Genomic DNA, 20554 nt, shown 5'->3' with positions numbered 1-20554 from the left:
ATTTGGCTGCTTTTAAATGGCAACTCCATTTAACAGGCAATCACTGCTAACTGCCTTTGTTCCCCGAGCTCAATACTTGGGGACAATCTATTCCAGGCTGACTGTTAATACAGCATCATGAGCAGTCCCCTGATGCAGAAAATGGTCATAATTAAAGATAAAACCTTTGATTTGAGTCTTCGTGTTGAACTGAGTAACGTTGTTAAGCTCGCCCGGCTCCCCACCTCTTCCACCACAAACAAGATGGTGCGCCGTCTTTCTCTAAAAGTCCTTTTTTGACTTTCCCCCCTCATCGTCTGTTGGTTGAGACATATGATAAAATGCCAATCGGGGTGAAATGCCTGTTAATTTAGCCGCTGCCACGATTTAGATTGCACTATTTGTATTCATAATGCATGGCTTTATTGATGCAGCGATTTGTTAGAGGGCAAAATTCTACAGTGCAACTTGAGTGAAAATATGTTCATTAATCTACTGAGCAGGACTCAGTGAAAAGCATTTCATATTCATAATCTCTTACTGGGTTATTTTGTCCTTCCTCACTCTGTCGGCACAATAGTACCGAGTGAGAAATGTCAGGTCATATCTCCAGGGTGTGTCGTGCTAGGCGTGTGCGTGCGTTTGCGAGCGAGAGCCTTTTCGTGCATGCACGTATTGTTTTATCAGTCAACCCTTTTCTTTGCCTTCGTCTCCCGTGGGTAGACTTAAGAGTGTCGCACCCCGCTCCCTCATTTGTTTAAGAGGAAATCACTGTGACAAGTTTGTTTGGGGCTCTTTGTGCTGCTGGAGAAAACATTGTCATTGTGTGTCATCATGCCTTTTTTTCCACACCCCTCCCCTCCTTGATAGATTATAATGTGGCAAACAGACAGTTTTGCATTAGAGAGGTGGGATTTCGAAAGATACGGGAAAGTTGTAAGGGAAGCCAGGAGTTAAAGGCTTTTTTTCCCCTTTAAATGGCATTGATGGGGTACGTTGTCTCAGCATGGGTGCAAATTATCAAATGGAATCGAATGATTTTTAAAGAAAAGTTTTGATTTTGTGGCATTTAGGAGATATTAAATGGTCCCAATTCGGTGAAATTGTCTTAATATAGGAGTCAGTTAAAAGGAAGAAATGAACATTTTGTGGAAAATTGATGTAGTCTCAGGCCTATCTGTTCATCACGAACGACCAGCCATTTGGCTAAGATTAGCATCAAGCCAGGAAAAAGCTAGCTTCGCTGTACAATGTGCAAAACTGTCTCACTCTGGTCCACAGTTTGTCTTTGTCCTGTCTTCCTCCCCTCACCCCTAAGCAGTCGCAGCAGATATCCCCCCCCCCCCCCATCCTGGTTCTGCTGGAGGCTTATTCCTGTTAAAAGGGAGTTTTTCCTTCCCACTGTCTCCAAGTGCTTGCTCATAGGGGTCATCTGATTGTTGGGGTCGTCTTATTGTAGGGTTTTTGCCGTACAATATAAAGCACTTTGAGATGGCACTATACAAAAAAAAAATAAATGAATTGAATTCAAAACAACTTATTACACGGGGTTATGCATGAGGCTTGTTTGTGCCCTATAGCGCTATAACTTTCTGGATTTTCTCCTGGATTCCTGGCCAACACGCAGTCACAACACTCCAGGAAGTCTCTGCTGCCTGGCAAGAAATAATCCCACACATACCTTCCTGTAAAATGACAAAATGCAAGTTTTCGCACTCCACTTTTAGCATATAACATGTTATTTTGTGCAGTTTTATCAGAACTGATTGATGGATATTATAACATAAGTGCCAAGTTAGCTGTTTCCCTGCTTCCAGTCTTTATGTTAAGATAACTGGCTGCAGTTTACAGCCTCACATAGAGAAATATGGCATGTATAAAGCATACACATATATATAGCATATATAAATATGTATATATGATATAAGCCTCCAAAAGTTACCAGATAATATTAAAGTGAGAAAATGGCACTTTCCTCTATAACTGCAAATTCCCTTATCCAGAGCACCTCAAAACGTCCGCTCTGCCTTGCCTTAAAGTCACTCCTGAGTTGAGGGTGCCCTTGCTATGCTAGTTACAGAACTTACTTGGCTCCAGGGTCGTAGATTCTGGTAAGGGTTTTTTGCATACGCCGAAGCGAAGCTTTATTAGTTCATGGACTGCCACCACACAGACACACGCATGCACGCACACACTCTGTCAAGCATAATCTCATTCTCTCATGAGAAAGCATTACTCTCAGGCCATCAGAATCCCATTACCTACACTGAATCATAAGTAAGAGAGAGAGAGTGAAACTGCACCCGAGAAAGAGAGAGAGATGATCGGGTTGGGCTCCATCCAGTAAGTGAATAAAGTGATCTATCCACCTCGGTCCACACACACATATACACATACTAGGAGGCATCCCTCAGGTGCAGAGACATAAAGATGGAAAGGTGTGCATGGAAACTGACCTCCTGATTGGAATTGATTCCTGAACAATCAGCACTGGCAGTATGCTACCATTATTTAGTTACCACACTGAGTGTGACTCATTGATCTATCATTACCATATGAGCATATGTGTGCGTGCGTGTGTTTGTGCGTGCGTCTGTGTGTTTTCATCTGTGCATCATTAATGATAAAACAAACATCACCTTGTTTCTCTCCCTCCCCCCCTCCCTCTCCCCTCTCCTGTCCTCTTCTCACAGATGGCTGTCCTAACTTGTGTAACGGTAACGGCCAGTGCACCATGGGCCAGCAGAGTTGGCATTGTGAATGTCAGACGGGGTGGAGGGGCCCTGGTTGCAGTGTTGCCATGGAGACCTCCTGTGCCGACAACAAGGACAACGAAGGAGGTGAGTTTGGGTGGGGGGGCGTATAGTGCCTTAAGAATTCAATTAGCAAAATCTGCTTCTTCAAAGAAATAAAGGATGATGGAGAAAATAATAAATTAAACAAAATATAAAATTAAGGTCTCCTGAGAAGAGCCTTGATTGTGGATGGCAAAATTAAACTTTCCTAAGTGAAAGAAACAGATTATTCAAAGCTTCTTCTTTTTTTTTCGCGTCCCTTAGAGCATTTATCATTGCTCTTCTTCTATCAGATGGACTGACAGACTGCATGGACCCAGACTGCTGCATCCAGAGTCCCTGCCAGAACAGCCCCCTGTGCCGGGGCTCCCGGGACCCTCTGCTAGTCATCCAGCAGAGCCCGATGTCCCAGCCACGAGTCCGCTCCTTCTACGACCGCGTCAAGATGCTTGTGGGACGGGACAGCACCCACATCATCCCTTTGGAAAACCCGTTCAACTCCAGGTATGGCAGGAAATTCAACCGCTAGCAACTAAGGCCATATCTTAAGACTGTGACACAAAAGAGCCGTTCACAGAAACATTACAGATCTCATATTTTAAAATATGAGAATAATATGAAGTCACCGGTGAATATCTATACATACAGTGTAGTGATACTGTTCTGCGCCCCACAAACTAGCAATACAAGCCAATAATGAAAGTAGGAATGCAGGATAAAAGCTTTGATCATCTACATTTACTTTGTCTTTCGTTGGTGTTGCAAACACTGTAACATTGTGTGGTGACTGTGCATGACTGCAATCTGACTGCGAATCTTAAAAGATTTGACATTTAAGTGAAAAAATACGAGCCGTGGAAAATTTCCAATCTTTAGATTTCCAAAAACAAATATCAAATAGACTTTGAAATGGTTCGTACAGCTAGCCAAGACCTTAACAAATCCCACAGCCAATTGCTGGCAAGCCAAGATTCCCCATAGATTTAGAAGAGCTGTGAAGCGCTGTCCACTGTGTTGATTTTCCTCCGAATATATTTACACATGCTGACATCGGACGTTTCAAAGAAAATAACTTATCAAAGCGACGCTACCCTGAAATGTTTAAATGTTAATCTGCGTCTATTAGTTCTCGAGAATGCAATCTCTCGCCCGTACTTAACAATACGTGCACATCCCATCTATATTGTCATGGTTTGTTTACGTGATTGACACGAGCTCATCTAGACGGTGGGGGTAGCTGATTGTTTCTAATTAATGAGTGGTGGAAGAGCAGGGCAATAATTGAATGGGCAAATTGGATGATTGAAAGATGGAGAGATTAATCAAATCAGATGATGGATGGTTTGGGAAGACTGGTTTGACAGGCTGACTTTCGCTCCCCTCACTTGTGTCTCCTCTGTCTTCTTCCAGCTTGGCATCTCTAATTCGGGGTCAGGTGTTGACTACAGATGGAACCCCTCTGGTGGGGGTGAACGTGTCTTTTGTCAACTATCCCCACTACGGATACACGCTGACACGGCAGGATGGAATGTATGTACAACAGCCACCCAGCACTCCTTGCTGAAATATGGAAACTACCTCACCACATAGGCTCTGTTATTAAATCAGATTTGATTAGATTAGGTTAGAAAACTGATCCCACGAGAAGGCAGTGCTGTTGGTGGAATAAATAATTAGATACATGAAAGAAAAGGAGATTTCAAATAGCAGAGGAGTAAATGTATGTAACAAGAACAACACAACTGAGGATTGTAACACTAGAATCTTCTCTGAAGTGAAACTGCTAAAAAGAAAAACACATGTACATTATAGCAAATGCAGAGGAAGAAAGGGAAAAACAAAGTGCATAACGCAATGTAGGGTTTAAATTCTTCCTTCTACTTCATTACCTCTTACTTCTTCCTCCTGTTAAACTTGATTTGATTTCGTGATTTCACATGTGATTTTCTTTTTCACTGTAGCGATCAAAGCAAGGTTGAATCAAAGCCTTAACAGCTTAATTTTTGAATTTCTTAGGTTTTTTTTCTTCTTTGATAGCCACTTTCCAAACACACTTAGTTAAGTCATCTTACATGTCTTTTTAGTTCCTCTGCAGGAATTCCAGCTTCTCGGCTGCTTTGATTTGACTTCTCTGTCCAATTTCCCCCCCAACAACTTCTATTGAATTTAAGTCTGGCTGACATCTCTAACATGTTATTTCAAAATTTGATTCACTGGTTCTTCAGCCTGATCTCCACGCATTAAAAATACATTTTTCTCCTCTCCCTGTCTTCTGTCATATTCTTTAAGCAATCGCCTTTTATCATTTGTTTCTTTGCAGCGGTTTCTTCGAGAAATATGCAAACTTCTTGTAATGTTTAATTGACCTTGAATTCCAGACGCGGTCTTCAATGAACACGTCTGCGTCTGGTCTTGTTTGGTCTCGCGGATTCTATGTTATTTTCTCGCAGCTCTTCACGCAGCTCTGGCCGTTTCCCATAAGACGTGTCAATTGTGTGCGTGCGTGTGTGTGTGTGACCTTTTCCTCTACTAATCATTAACCTACAGCTGTTACCCATAATTTAGTGACAAAGGGTAAAAGGATAACATCTAATAAAATCACTTCTGTTATGAGACGTGTGTTCTAACGTCGCCTTGTTCATATTTCAGAGCAGACCGATGGCTAGGTTGGCCTTCAACTTGTCACCTTGTTGTGGTCTGTGTACTGTTTTTTTTGGACCGTAATTAATAATGTCGGAATATTTATTTCAGGTGTTTTGTTGTTGTGGAGTAATTGCTGTGTTAAGCTCTGTTTAGGTCTAAGTAACTTGGCCTGTCCATCCACCACGGCACTCCCCATGTATACCTCATTCCCGTCCTCTTCTCGCAAACCTCTCCAGGTTTGACCTGATAGCTAATGGTGGTGCATCACTGACCCTTCGGTTCGAGCGCGCCCCCTTCCTGAGCCAGGAGCGCACCGTGTGGCTGCCCTGGAGCCAGTTTTATGCTATGGACACTCTGGTGCTTAAGACAGAAGAGAACACGATCCCAGGCTGTGACCTGAGCGGTTTCGTCAGGCCTGACCCACTTGTGATTGCATCCCCTCTCTCCTCCTTCTTCAGCTCCAAGCCAGGGGAGAAACCCATCATACCGGAGACACAGGTGCAGTACCACTGACCTCTGGCTGCCGGCTAATCTTCCTTCTGGTTCCCTCGCTCTCTTCCCACTCTCCTGTATGCTTATCTTTTTGTAGCTCTCTTTCTCCTTCCGCTTCCATAGTTCCCCCATTTTATTCCCTCTTTCCTATTCCTTTATTTCTCCCATTGTTTTTTTGCCATTTCTTGTCCTTCAGCCATCAGTGGAAGCGTGACCCCCATTACTCCCTCTTTCTCTAATCCTCCCTAATCCCTCTCTCCCGCCATCCTCTCTTTGTCTTCCAGGTGCTGCATGAGCAGATCGAAGTGCCTGGCACAAGTTTAAAGCTGTGCTACCTAAGCTCCAGGACCCAAGGTTATCGCTCCCTCCTCAAGGTCACCATGACTCCAGCTGTGGTGTCCATGGGCCTTCTGAAGGTTCACCTGATGGTCGCGGTGGAGGGCCACCTCTTCCAGAAGTGGTTCCACGCCTCGCCCAACTTGGCATATACCTACATCTGGGATAAGACAGATGCATACGGGCAAAGGGTCTACGGGCTTTCCGAAGCTGTCGGTAAGTGGAAGGGATGGATGGAGGAAAAGCTGTGCTGGCGGGCACAGATCTTTTTTTTTCTCCCAGCCTTGCACACCCTGAATACATTAGACACTTTACCACTAAGACAGCACTGGTTATGACAGAGGGAGTGGGGCTAATTAGTGAGCCTGAAGGAGAGATAATACACCAGAAACCCAGCTTGGATCCACTTCGCAATATGGCCCCAGTGAAGGGCTCTTTTTTTTTTTTCATATGTCTATTTTTCATTGAAGCCGCGTTTGGTTCAGTCAGCCAGCCGTAACTGTGGTGAAGGGTTATTAACCATCAGGAGGAGTTAGCAGTTAACTACTGGAGCAGCAAGCAGGAGTCCAGGGGAGCCTCAGCGCTATTACATTCTGCTGTCACAGTCGCTCACAGATGCTGTCAGCCAAACACTGCTGTCAGGCCACAGATGCAGTGGACATCTGGGGCTTCAGTGTGGAGGGGCACACTGTTTGGAAAATTGCATTCGCTGAAAGATCTTAAATGTCCCTTGAGTAGGAGCAATTTTCCAATTCCTGGAGAATATAAAGGACATACGTGGCTGATGATTAGGTTATGTTTTGCTAAGCATAGATACAGACACAGGTATACTGCATTACTGCTTGTAGTGAAGCTGAAAATGTGCTGGCAGCAGCACTCTCTTTAACTCAGGAGGGAAATGATGTGTTAACACACTTTTTTCCCTTTAACAAGCAGGAACACAACAGCACACCCATGAAAAAAACCCAAAAACAAGCACGTAACACAAACACTCTCTGAGTAGTCTTCAAAAATACACCTGATCGCAACTAATTTCCCTTAATTGTTCAATTTATTTACTCAAATTAACCGTGGCTCAGTCAGGACGCGAACACGATCAGGGCATTATTTTTCCACGAGCAAAGTTTTTACTGTTGCAGCCAGCGTGGCCTGCAGGTTTAAAGGGCAATCTTTCCAATTAGCAAGCTTTTTAATTGATTTAACAGCATGCCAGAGTGTTAGTAAGGTGCGAGTGCAGGTTTTGGTACAGGTGCTAACTAGCTTCTCTGTGTTTCACACCTTAAATGAACTTAGGAGATTATATTTTGATGAAGTTTCACAGCCTCTCTTCCTATGTTGTTTCTTAAATGATTCTTTGATGTTTTCTCATCCCTTTATTTTGCACGTTCCCCTCCACCCAACCCCACCCCTCTCGTTTCTCTTGCCTCTACTCTTTCCTGCATGTAGTGTCAGTGGGCTATGAGTATGAGTCATGTGCCAGTCTCATCCTCTGGGAGAAGAGGACGGCCCTCCTGCAGGGCTACGAATTGGATCCCACAAATCTGGGCGGCTGGTCGCTCAACAAGCACCACATACTCAACACACGCAGTGGTACGTATACACACACACTTACACACTCATAGTTATGCAAAAGCCTTTTCTGTTTGTCCCCTGTTTTGCCTTCCAGTTTATATTTAGCCCGTTCCCTGTGTGTAGCAGGTTTACAGTACACAATGTGTTATTGTCTTGGTGGTGCTGGTGGAGAGGGGTTAGACCACACTGCGCTTCCTCTAGTTGAAGTTGCCAGACTTTATCTGTCAGTGAGGATTTTCACAGGAAGTGTTGTCTCACCTAGTTTGACTCCCTCATCCACTAAAAGTGTGCACCGACCAATCAGCAGCAGCTACTAAAACAGAGACAGGTGGTGTGGTTGGCAGAGACACCTTTGCCAAAACTTAGTTCAGGATCGCTTGAGTGGTATTCCATAAGCTGTATATAAAAGATAGATGATCTCACCTATTGGTTTGTGAACTCCAATTGTGAGGCCTTAATTTTAGCATTATGGCCATTGCCGTGTTGGCGCAGGATCAGCTAGTGCCAGTAAGCTCGGTTACCAAGTCCGTGTCGTTTCCTCGAATAGACAGAGATAAATGTGAAATAATACTAGAATTTCATTCATTAAAACTGGAACCTCGGCTTCTTGGACATGAGCTGACATAATATTTGTCACCGCAAACCCAGTCGTGAAGTCCAGTTCAGTGAGTTGAATTAGCTGATAGCTACCAATTAAAGGGAACTGTAATTTTGTTTTGGGGTTTTTTGGCACTTTTATGTTGGCTTCGTTTTTCAACCCTAAGGGTTGCCGCTTGGTTTGAACGAGCTAATTAGCTCACTATGCACAAGTTCAGCCGAGGCTAAAAGCTTCCAGGTATCAAATTAAAAAAAACATTGAACAAGATAAATTTTGCATTCTTGATGGCTCCACCAACGAGTTAAAGGAAACCATTTCTACATCGGGGTGGATGTGATTGGGGGTAGCTGATTCCACTGTTACCTGTGGAATAATGAGCCCTTATCTGCTTTTGATATATCTGTTTGTCTTTTGTTGTTCACAGGCATCCTTCACAAAGGCAGCGGGGAAAACATCTTTGTGACAGAGCAGCCTCCAGTAATCACGAGCATCATGGGGAACGGCCGCAGGCGCAGCATCTCGTGCCCCAGCTGTAATGGCCTCGCGGACGGCAACAAGCTGCTGGCTCCGGTTGCTTTGGCAATGGGCATCGATGGCAGCCTGTATGTCGGGGACCTCAATTTTGTGCGCCGGGTCTACCCATCTATGAACACAACTGGCATCCTGGAACTGAGGTAAACCTCCAGATCTATGGGACAGTAAATTACGAATTAATAGAATAGTAATCAATAGGAAAGCAGTTGTGAATTTAGAGGTTTCTCTATGTTGCAGATATATTGAGGTAAGTCACCAGGAAAAGGAAAAATTGTGGATAAAGACTGGATGTTTTCAGTGCTTACAAGATGTTAGATGAAAGAAGTGAGGTGAGAGACTTGGACTGGCAAGAAATATAGACTGTGCTAGATAACATTTCCCCAGGGTGTTTTTACACATCTTTAAATGTTGCTCTTCACACCACTGCCAGCTTTGTGTTGCTCTCTGTAGGTTGCTCTGTGCAGACTGTGTGAATTAACATTTGTTTTGCTGTGCTTCTGTCTCCCTTTCTTTTCTTAAAGGAACAAAGATTTCAGACACAGGTAAGAGGCTCAGGATGAGAAATTAACAACATGCCAGCAAAGGAAAAAATAAATGCAAAAGCGCTTCAAAGTATCATTTACAATGTAAATCCAGGCTGATAATTATAGTTTTTTTGTCTTTTTTTGCTTCAGTAATAACCCAACCCATAAATACTTTATGGCTGTGGATCCGGTATCTGGGGCGCTGTTTATCTCAGACACAAACTCGCGACGGATTTACCGCGTGCGGTCATTAACCGGTGGTCGTCTGCTGTCGGATAATGCTGAGGTCGTGGCGGGGACCGGGGAGCAGTGCCTGCCCTTCGATGAGCGCTGTGGCGACGGTGGAAAAGCCACTGAAGCTACACTTATGAGCCCCAAAGGTGAGCCACTTAGGGGGAATTTCACGTCACAGTTAACTTCATATTGTTCAAATTGCATTTTCTTGTATTACAGTATAAAATGTGGATACAGACTCTTAAGACATCCTTCGAAATGAGTTTTGTTGAGGAGACTTTGTGATCCACAGTTCAGTTCACAAGACGTGTAATTTAAGGGTGCTTACATTTTCACTGATGAGGTTTTTTTTTTCATAATGCGCCCATCTTATGACTCAACTAAAGCAGGACAGAGACAGAAGGAGGTTATAAACCAGGTTAATGTTAAACTTATAATGGGATTATTTTTGTGGATCATTGGATCTCAGAACACTGTGACACCAAACTGTCAAGGATGTCACACTGTCACATTTCTTGTCATGTGTGTACATGTAGCACCACAGATGTTAGAATATATACACTGTGTGCATGCAAGAGTGCATGCATGTGTGTGTGTATGCACGGTTCATGAGATAAGATGGGACGATCGGGGAAGACAATGAACTGCTGATTCTCTCTTACCCGTCACGCAGTCAGAAAGCGTCAGTTCCTCCCTTTTCCTGTTTCTTCTCTTCCTCCAGCTCTTCCGCTCTTTTTCCTATTTATCTCCGTATCATTTACTCTGTGCACCCTTCGCTGTATCCTCCATCTGTTGTTTACTATCCCAGTGCATCTAGAAGTTATTTCTGGGCACACTTTACTTGAACAGTCACACCTCTCTGAGCGTCTGCTGTCTGATAGACTGACGGGGTGACACCAACCCAGTGATAAAGGATAAAACGGAGAGAGGTATAAACAAGTCGAAAGTTGGGTGTCAAAAAACAAAAAAGAGATCAAGAGGAAACCAAGGAAGGAAGAGAAGCGCAAGAGATCACTCGCCATTCTAGATGATCTGCGTGCCGTCTGCGGTTGCCCTCTAAGGGGAGTTCAGCTCGGCATCCCAATGACTCATCCCAAAACTAACATTTCTCAACAGTTCAATGCCCGTTCCATCTCTGTGTTCCCTCTCATTCGATGAAGCATTGAGCAATTGAGCGGCCCGGGCTGCTATTCATTTTCAGCGGCTGAAAGAGTGAAGTTTAATTGACTTAAAATGTCTATGGGTATGGCCCCACAGTGTTTGAGTTATGAGTCGTCATTCACGGTGTTCATCTCCCCCCGCTGACAGGTATCGCAGTGGATAAAAACGGGCTGATGTATTTCGTGGACGCCACCATGATCCGCAAGGTGGACCAGAATGGCATCATCTCTACTCTGCTGGGGGCTAACGACCTGACCGCCGTGCGGCCTCTGAGCTGTGACACCAGCATGGACGTCAGCCAGGTGGGGAAAAAGAGACAAAAGCCGACGGTGTGATTGATGATGATCTAAGAGCTCCCTTAGTGCTGAGCTATGATGACTCTGTGGAGTAGAGCCAGCCGGGAGGTCAGGGAGAAACTGATTTAGGGAGGGATTAAAGAGTCAATGGATAAATGAATGGATCAGAAGAAAGTGAACACTGCTGCAGTCACTTAAATGAATAAGAGACTTGTCTGAACCTTGGCACCCTTTCGGTATAGATACCGTCTCACAGATCATATAACTTCTGTTTCTGCCCATCAGGTGCGTCTTGAGTGGCCCACAGACTTAGCCGTGAACCCCATGGACAACTCTCTGTACGTCCTGGAAAACAACGTCATTTTACGCATCACTGAGAACCACCAGGTCTGTACATACAGGGCTGCAAACCCATTAGAGTGCACACTCACCATAGGCTTTGACAAGATTTCGTCCCAATTAGCCTTCCTAAAGCCAATTTAGAAGTAAAAAGTTCAAATTCTACGTTTTGCAGGAAAATTACTGATTAATTAGTTCTAGGAAGATACTACTTACTACTTTGGAATCTTATGTTGGCATCCTACTTTTTTGGATCATCAATACTTTCTGCATTGTTTCCTAAAGGTGAGCATTATAGCGGGTCGGCCTATGCACTGCCAAGTGCCGGGCATTGACTACAGCCTCAGTAAGCTGGCTATACACGCCGCCCTGGAGAGTGCCACAGCCATCGCCTTGTCCCACACCGGCATCCTGTACATCGCTGAAACAGATGAGAAAAAGATTAACCGAGTGAGACAGGTATGCGGTTGTCTGGTTGTTTCTTTGTTCAAAGTGTGGGTGTTTTTTTTTTTTTTTTTTATTTGTTCATTTATTTATTTTTAGGTGAGCACTAATGGAGAAATCTCTCTCCTGGCCGGTGCTGCCTCTGACTGCGACTGCAAGAACGACGTCAACTGCAACTGCTTCTATGGTGACGAGGGCTACGCCCCCGACGCTGGCTTGAACTCCCCAACTTCCCTGGCCGTGTCCCCCGACGGGACTCTTTTTATTGCAGACCTCAACAACATACGCATCCGAGCCGTGCGAGCGAACCGGCCCGGCCCTGCCCTCTCGAGCGTCGGGTACGTGGGATCGGCGCAGTACGAAGTCGCGTCTCCGAGGGAGCAGGAGCTGTACGTCTTCAACGGGGAGGGGCTTCACATCCAGACAGTCAGCCTCGTGACTGGGGAGCCGCTTTTCAACTTCACCTACAGCCCCGATGGCGAGCTGGCCATGCTGGTGGATAACTGCAACAATACTGTGAAAGTGAGGCGGGATGGGCTGGGCCAAGGAGGAGGAGCCGGCCTGCTCAGACTGGTGCTGCTGCCTGAGAATCAAGTGGTGACCCTTGCACTGGACCCCAGTGGGGGGCTGCGTAGTGTGTCAGCCTTGGGCCAAGAAGTGGCTCTGATGAGCTACAGCGGCAACACGGGCCTCCTGGCAACCAAAGCTGACGAGACTGGATGGACCACATTTTACCAGTAAGTGTGTGACACTGTCTGCATTGTCGTCTTTGAGTGCTGTCGGGTTCATTTCCATCAATTCCCGTCCTCTGATTCCTGCTTTCTCCTTGAGTTTCACAAAGTGCTCTGCTGCCCCCAAGTGTTAGCTTTTATATCTACAACCAAACACCCCCACCCCCTTGCCAAACTGTTTTTTGTGACTGTTGGATGTGCGCTCGATTTTCAACACACAGGTGGCACAAGTATGAACAAGTCTGCAATCTCCCATTTCGCAGGTATGACAGCGAGGGTCGACTGACCAACGTGACGTACCCGACGGGCATGGTGACAAGTCTGCACCGAGAGATCGAGCGCTCCATCAACATCGACATTGAGAGCTCGAGCAGAGACGACGATGTCACCGTCATCACCAACCTGTCCTCGGTTGAAGCCTCATACACCGTGGTACAAGGTAGGGGACACGCTTAGCACATACCTGGACACACGGAGGAAAAATGATCCGGCATTGAATTTTTAAATACTTGTGAAATGATGTGGCACAAAGACAGGCTAATCCTGGGTTCAACTTATCAACATGGAACAGTGCAAATCAAGCAACTATCATTCATTAGTCATTCTGAGTAGACTTTTAAGTAATCCTGATAACGGTGAAGCAGATCTGTTTATGTGGTATAATCGCCCTAATGAGATTCATGCAGGCTCTAGCACTGCTTTGTCTTAGCATTCAAAAAAACACAGCCGCCCTCTGATGCTGAATGTGCTCAGGCCTGCCGGCTCTAATTGAAAGTCTTATAATTTTCACTCAGTTATGTGCATGCTCCAGGAGATTATTTTCTTTCCCCCTACCCACACCCAGCCCTCTCTCGCTCCCCTCTTAAGGAGTAAAATTACCAATATATAGTTAATCCCAGCTGGGATCATCCTGCTTTTGAATATCATCACAGCAAAATTCATTAACTCGTGTAGAGTGAATCCTCCTCATCCCTCAAGCTCTCTCCTTACACACAGACAGAAACACACGCACACATACTGACAGTTCCCATGATCCCTGAGCTTATTTGGTCTGTTTAGAGAGGTGGGGGGACAAAGACGAAGAAGAAGAAGAATTCTCCCGACCCCCCCACCCCTCCACTGACCGGTGCCGTGTGACGGATGTCTGAATCCAGACCAGACTCGTTACGGTCCAAAAACATTGAGAAAACCTTGCGTCTACATATATGTTTAGTCGTCCACCTTTGTTGTGGTAGAAGAGAAGAGTTGTTCACACGGCTGTAAGTAATTTAAGGTTTCCACTGCACTGTGTGGGTTTGAGCACAGCTCTCTGCTGACATACTCACTTAACCGTCTCCCTCACTTTCGGCTCTTTCTCGCTCTCTTCATTAACTCCAGCACAGTGAATTCTCCTTGGCCCTCCAGCTCTCATTTCACCCTCTCTCTCTCTCTCACGCACGCTCGCTATCCCTCTACCTCGCTTCTGTTTTATTACGAGGTTGTTCAGACAGAGAGAGCGGAGAAGATTTATCTAAAGGCTGTTGCTGCCAAGTCAATGGAAAAAGCTTCACTTGTCTGTTTGAGGCATTGTTAAAATGTGCCTGGAGCTTTATTACAAATTGGCCTTATGGATTACTGTCATTTATGGCAGGACTTCAAAGAGACAACCATCCAATCCCCTACCCTCTCACCTTTTGTAAGTGAAATAAAGAAAGCTCCCAACTCTGCATCTTCTCGATATTTCTGAGCTGAAAACAATTTAATCTCGCTTTTAATCACTTCATTGTGGTCGGGGGTGGGGAGGAGAGCTTGCTTTCAGACATCAGAGGGAAAATTTAGCCTCTGCATTAATCACGGGCTTATCTGTCTCTATTCTTGTTGAAGTCGATAAATTGGAGAGATGTTGATTGTGGAGCGATGTCTCTTTAGCCTGAGGATTTTTCTATTTAAAATAGCGCGCAGTTTGTGGGAAGGAGTCAGAAATCAGGTCGGCAAACGTTTAATGGACACGATCTGATTCCGACTGACGTAAGCCTCTGTGACTCGGATTTCCCATCGCCATCAGATGCTAAAGTGCCCGTTCTGTCGGATCACTTCTGATTGGTCCATCGGGTCTAAGCTTGGATTTTGTGCGGTAAAAAAACTGAGTAAATACGTGAATCTGTCAACACAGGCTGCAGTTTGCCTGACAGAATCAGCTCATCCAAACAGTAGAAAGCTTATGTAACATTTCCCAGACCACAGTGAAAATGCAGTACGGTTGAAAAGCAGTGCAAAGATAAAATGATACAACTTGTCTGATGGAACCTACAGTGTTTTTTTATCTTTTCACCTTCTTTTACTGTACGTATAGTAATTTTCAGAGTGAATGATCCTATGTATCCTTGCCTGAAAGGTCATAAAACGTAATGTATTCTCCTCACCAGTGTTCATATCCTATCTATTGCCAATATCCTCTGCATGAAACTAGTACCTTCACATTGCTATTCTGATTTCATAGATTATAATTTTTTTACCGACTGTCTGACCTGAATCGAATACTTTGAGGTTTCGATTTGCTAAGATTTAGGTACTACGCTTCTTCTGAGGTACTGTCATTTGGATCTCAACACAAGAACTTAGGTTGCAGTTGAATAGTCAGACTTTCTCTTTTTCAAGCCACTTTTCATTCACCTCAGTGGAAAACGTCATGAAGCAAAGGAAAGGTGCAGAGGAGAATTTGCAAAGATGTAGGCAAAGAGACTGCACTTACACTAAGCTGTTTGATAATATGAGGAGGCTGTTGACCTGAGTGTGCCAGGTAGAAGCTGAAATTGCCCAAAGATGAAGCACTTTCCACTTTATTAGTTAGATTGGAGTTTATAAGAAGAATATCTTTTCCTGTCACAGCGGTGGTGTTGTCTTAAGAGATGTTGCTCCCCCTCCTGTCCACTCGTATTTTCTCTTTCTGTCTCTCTCCGCTGAATCGACTTTAACTCATCCTTTATTGGGGCTTTCAGCATCTCTGGAGCAAAATTAAGTAATGATAATCCTAAAAGTTGGCAGTGTGTGCAGCAGCTCCCAAAACAAAGATATAAGCACACAACACTAAACTAAACAACCTTCCCTTTTACATTATTTTAAAATGGCTAATTAGCTTTATTTATATAGCGCTTTTGTAAACTCATGCTGAAAAATACTTCACATGAGGCAGCAGCAGATTTAAATAAAGTGGAACGTTTCGAGTTGGTTTAACAAATTGTTAAAAGTTTTCAAAGTATTTGTATATCAGCTCCAGATGTGGCATTAGGCTGACAGTTTAGCAGTCTAGTCATCACTTTGTTCTCAAGCATTATCTTCTTTCCTTTCATAGTCCGCTGTAGCCTGTGCTTAAGGAAGTCATAAAGGAAGCACTAAAGCACTTTAGTGTTTACCAGCTCTTATTATGGTCGCCACACCCATATTTCCGGGTCACTTCACTCATTGTGGAAGCTTCCCAAAAGACATTGGCTATTCAGTTGGAACCTGGAAGTCTTGTGTGCCACTCGTCTTGTCTTTGATGCCGTGTCTGCTGGTGTCCCCCTACAGACCAAGTGAGGAACAGCTATCAGCTGTGTAACAACGGGACCCTAAGAGTGATGTACGCCAATGGGATGGGCATCAGTTTCCACACAGAGCCGCACATCCTGGCGGGTTCTGTCAGTCCAACCATCGGCCGAAGGAACATCACTCTGCCTACAGACAATGGTCTCAACTCCATTGAGTGGCGACTGCGCAAGGAGCAGACCAAGGGCAAGATCACCGTGTTTGGGAGGAAGCTGAGGGTAACCAATTTTACTAACCTGTCCACTGCTTTGTTAAAATCCACATGTGCAGTTCACTTAACTTACCTGACAAACGCCTTCCTTTTCTTTAGGCTCATGGCCGCAATCTCCTCTCCATCGATTTCGATCGCAACACCCGTACGGAAAAGATTTACGACGATCACCGCAAGTTCACGCTGCGCATCATGTACGATGCTCAGGGCCGGCCAGCTATGTGGTTGCCCAGCAGCAGCCTGGCTGTAGTCAACGTGTCGTACTCCGCCACCGGACAGCTTGTAGGGCTGCAGAGGGGAAGCATGAGTGAGAGGACGGAATTTGACCCCCAGGGACGCATCCTGTCTCGCTCTTTTGTAGACGGGAAGGTGTGGAGCTACAGCTATCTTGACAAAGTGAGTGCATTTATCTTCAACACTGTCAGCCGCAGAGTCACATCCAGAGGAAGGCATTAGCAAGAAAGTACAGTAATTTGGATTGTAGGACTGAGTGAAATAATACATCATTTTTATGGTTATGAAGGTTCAGATTTGTCAGGGGAGAGAGCAAATTACTCCTGGTGCTATTTCACAGGAGACAAGTCACGCAGTGATAATGCTATTATATTAATCCGTATTTCACCTCCCTGCTCTGCTTCCAGTCCATGGTGCTGCTCCTGCAAAGCCAGAGGCAGTACGTCTTTGAGTTTGACGCCTCGGGTCGAGTCACAGCTGTCACGATGCCCAGTGTCGCTCGCCACACTATGTTCACGCACGTGTCCGTTGGCTATATTCGCAACACCTACAACCCTCCGGAGAGCAACGCCTCCATCATCCACGATTTCAGTGAGGACGGCAGACCTCAGGCCGTACATTACCTGGGCACTGGGCGGCGTGTCCTCTACAAGTACGGCAAGCTAACAAAGCTGTCGGAGATCGTTTATGACAGCACCGCCGTCACTTTTGGGTATGACGAGACAGCCGGCGTGCTAAAGATGGTCAACCTGCAGAGCGGGGGTTTCTCCTGCACCATCCGCTATCGCAAAATGGGCCCGCTTATCGACAAGCAGATCTATCGCTTCAGTGAGGAGGGGATGGTCAACGCGCGGTTCGACTACACCTACCATGACAACAGCTTCCGGATTGCCAGCATGAAGCCGGTCATCAGTGAGACGCCACTGCCTGTTGACCTCTACCGATATGATGAGATCTCTGGAAAGGTGCAGAAGATTTGTTCTGGTTTACTTTCCTGTTTTAGCAACGCCCTTTCCAAGTATTTGTAGCTTACCTTTCTTGCTTTTTCCTCCTTACAGATAGAACACTTTGGAAAGTTTGGGGTCATTTACTACGACATCAATCAAATCATCACCACTGCCGTTATGACACTGAGTAAGCATTTTGACACCCACGGTCGCATCAAGGAGGTCCAGTACGAGATCTTCCGTTCTCTCATGTACTGGATGACGGTCCAGTATGACAGCATGGGACGTGTGGTGAAGAGAGAGCTTAAGATCGGGCCCTACGCCAACACCACACAGTACCGCTACGATTACGATGGAGACGGGCAGCTCAGTGGCGTCAAGGTGAGCAGAGAGGCTGGGATTCTAACCGTGCGGTGTGTCTTCATTAGAGGCTGAAGTATCCATAACTCTGATTTACAAACATCATTGTTTGTTTCCAGGTGAATGATTGGTCTACCTGGCGCTACAGCTACGACCTTAACGGTAACCTCCACCTGCTGAATCCTGGGAACAGTGCCCGGATCTTGCCTCTGCGTTACGACCTCAGAGATCGCATTACGCGCCTGGGAGATGTCCAATATCGCTTGGACGAAGACGGCTTCCTGAGTCAGCGTGGGACGGACGTTTTTGACTATAACTCCAAAGGTCAGCTCCTGCGGGCGTACAACAGAGGTCCAGGAGGCTGGAGCATTGTATATCACTATGATGGGCTCGGTCGCAGGGTGTCCACAAGGAACAGCCTGGGGCAGCACCTTCAGTTCTTCTATGCTGACCTCAACCATCCAACCAGGGTGACGCACATCTTCAATCACTCCAGCTCTGACATCTCGTCACTCTACTATGACCTCCAGGTGGGCGTGGTTGGTTAATTATAAGATCATCCTATAATGTTTGTGGTACAGACTGATTAATCAGCACAAACACGATCCTGAACTAAAATGGGAATTTGTAACTGTCCTATGATCAGGGTCATCTCTTTGCCATGGAGGTGAGCAGTGGAGAGGAATATTACATAGCTTCTGACAACACCGGCACACCGCTAGCAGTCTTCAGCAGCAATGGACAAATGATCAAACAGGTATCCAGCTGTGAATCACACCTGTTCCACATTTATTCCCTCCACCATCCGCATTGTTGTTTATATTTGAGTGATCTGCTTCTTTTACCCAGGTCCAGTACACCGCCTACGGCGAGGTGTATCTGGACTCTAACCCAGAGTTCCAACTGGTGGTGGGTTTCCACGGCGGCCTGTACGACCCCTTGACGAAGCTGGTCCACTTCACCCAGCGGGACTACGATGTCTTGGCTGGGCGGTGGACCTCACCCGACTACAGCATGTGGCCCAAGATAGGAAAAGATCCCGCTCCCTTTAATCTGTATATGTTCAAGAACAACAACCCACTCAGTGACATGCTGGATGTTAAAAACTACGTCACAGGTAGAGAGTTACAAATATTATGTGGGCCAAATGGTGAAATGTGTTGTATGAATATTTAGCCCTTGTACTCTGTCTCAGATGGTTGGCTGTGTTTCTTCCTGGCATATTAAAAAGCAGGGAAAATAACGCTTCTAGTTTACTTAACAAGCTCATCTTAGCTTATGTCCTGAGACTGTCAGGAATCTCTAGTGTTCAGCAGAACAGATTGTTGTGGACTAGATAGTTTATGCTAGTAACAATGTACTACAGATGGCACGGACGAGATAAGTCACAAAAGCAAACACGCTTTCAGTTTTTTGGTTTTTTGTTATACTAAAACCACTGCTTCATTTGCTACTGTGTTTAACTTTGTCATTCAGCAAAAGTAATTTCCCCTCGTCTGCTTGCTGTAGATGTGAAGAGTTGGCTGGTAATGTTTGGCTTCCAGCTCAGTAACATAATCCCAGGGTTCCCTCGACACTCGCTCTACTTTGTGGAGCCACCGTATGAGCTGCAGGCCACCCAGCACTGTGAGAACGGACAGGTACACCTATTTAAAATATATACCCACTCTCATTATTAAATCAAATATTGACCATTTTCTTTTAAATCTAATATAAATGTGCCCTGTATTTACTCACTGCGGTCAGCTGTGTGTTATTACATTATCATCTCTTTCAAAAAAGTGACAAAGCTTTTCTTTAACTTTTTCTATATAGCTCATAACCGGGGTGCAGCAAGCAGCTGAGCGGCACAACCAGGCCTTCATGGCCCTGGAGGGTCGTCTGCTCAACAAGGAGCGTCGCAGGCGCAAGGACAAGCCTGGCCACTGGTTCGGCACCAGCACCCCCATAATAGGCAGAGGAGTAATGGTGGCGCTGCAGGAGGGGAGAGTGGTGGCTGGCGTGTCGGCGCTGGCCAGCGAAGACAGCCGCAAAGTGGCTCTGGTGCTCAATGGTGCGCAGTACCTCGAAGGCACGCATTACACACAGGATGGAAAGGACTGCCACTACTTTGTGAAGGTAGGCTCTGCTGACAGCGACCTGCTGGCCCTGGGGCTCACAAACGGGCGCAAGTCACTGGAGAGCGGAATCAATGTGACAGTGAGCGGGCGGTCGAGGAGAGGAGTGACCGTGGAGTTTGCAGTTCCATCATTATTACTGAGCGTTCGGTACGGGCTCGCTGCAGACGTGCTGGACGAAGAGAAGGTAAGACTGTTGGAGCTGGCCAGGCAGAGGGCGCTGGCGGGGGCCTGGGCCAAGGAACAGCAGCGAGCTAGGGACGGAAAGGGAGGCAGTCGCCTCTGGACAGAAGGGGAGAGACAGCAGCTCCTAACGACAGGTCGAGTACAGGGCTATGACGGCTACTACGTACTGCCTGTGGAGCAGTATCCAGAACTGGCTGACAGCAGCAACAACATCCAGTTTCTCAGACAGAACGAGATGGGCAGGAGGTAACAGCCCA

The 20554-nt window shown here is 45.8% G+C and overlaps 1 protein-coding gene across 5 annotated transcripts in view; it reads left to right on the top strand.

Annotated features, from left to right (window-relative positions):
• Positions 1-20547, top strand: part of tenm2a (teneurin transmembrane protein 2a) — a 159446-nt gene extending 138899 nt beyond the window's left edge. For all 5 annotated transcript variants that reach the window (XM_085368923.1, XM_085368917.1, XM_085368907.1 and 2 more), the window contains 23 exons: positions 2673-2819; positions 3068-3278; positions 4185-4304; positions 5654-5915; positions 6194-6461; positions 7692-7835; positions 8840-9089; positions 9471-9491; positions 9624-9853; positions 11016-11170; positions 11450-11551; positions 11789-11962; positions 12047-12684; positions 12942-13117; positions 16225-16460; positions 16553-16849; positions 17095-17652; positions 17746-18015; positions 18114-18524; positions 18641-18751; positions 18844-19111; positions 19504-19634; positions 19810-20547. In XM_085368923.1, coding sequence (XP_085225049.1) covers positions 2673-2819; positions 3068-3278; positions 4185-4304; positions 5654-5915; positions 6194-6461; positions 7692-7835; positions 8840-9089; positions 9471-9491; positions 9624-9853; positions 11016-11170; positions 11450-11551; positions 11789-11962; positions 12047-12684; positions 12942-13117; positions 16225-16460; positions 16553-16849; positions 17095-17652; positions 17746-18015; positions 18114-18524; positions 18641-18751; positions 18844-19111; positions 19504-19634; positions 19810-20547 — 5918 coding nt within the window. The remainder of the gene's footprint in view (positions 1-2672; positions 2820-3067; positions 3279-4184; positions 4305-5653; positions 5916-6193; positions 6462-7691; positions 7836-8839; positions 9090-9470; positions 9492-9623; positions 9854-11015; positions 11171-11449; positions 11552-11788; positions 11963-12046; positions 12685-12941; positions 13118-16224; positions 16461-16552; positions 16850-17094; positions 17653-17745; positions 18016-18113; positions 18525-18640; positions 18752-18843; positions 19112-19503; positions 19635-19809) is intronic.
• The last annotated feature ends 7 nt before the right edge of the window (positions 20548-20554 follow it).

Source organism: Diplotaxodon limnothrissa, linkage group LG2 (genome assembly GCF_057381915.1).
Source record: "Diplotaxodon limnothrissa isolate DT_005_m linkage group LG2, D_limnothrissa_male_GT1.1, whole genome shotgun sequence".
Classification (NCBI taxonomy): domain Eukaryota; kingdom Metazoa; phylum Chordata; class Actinopteri; order Cichliformes; family Cichlidae; genus Diplotaxodon; species Diplotaxodon limnothrissa.
Note: the sequence above shows the minus strand (reverse complement) of the source record. Positions and strands in the feature narration are given on the sequence as shown.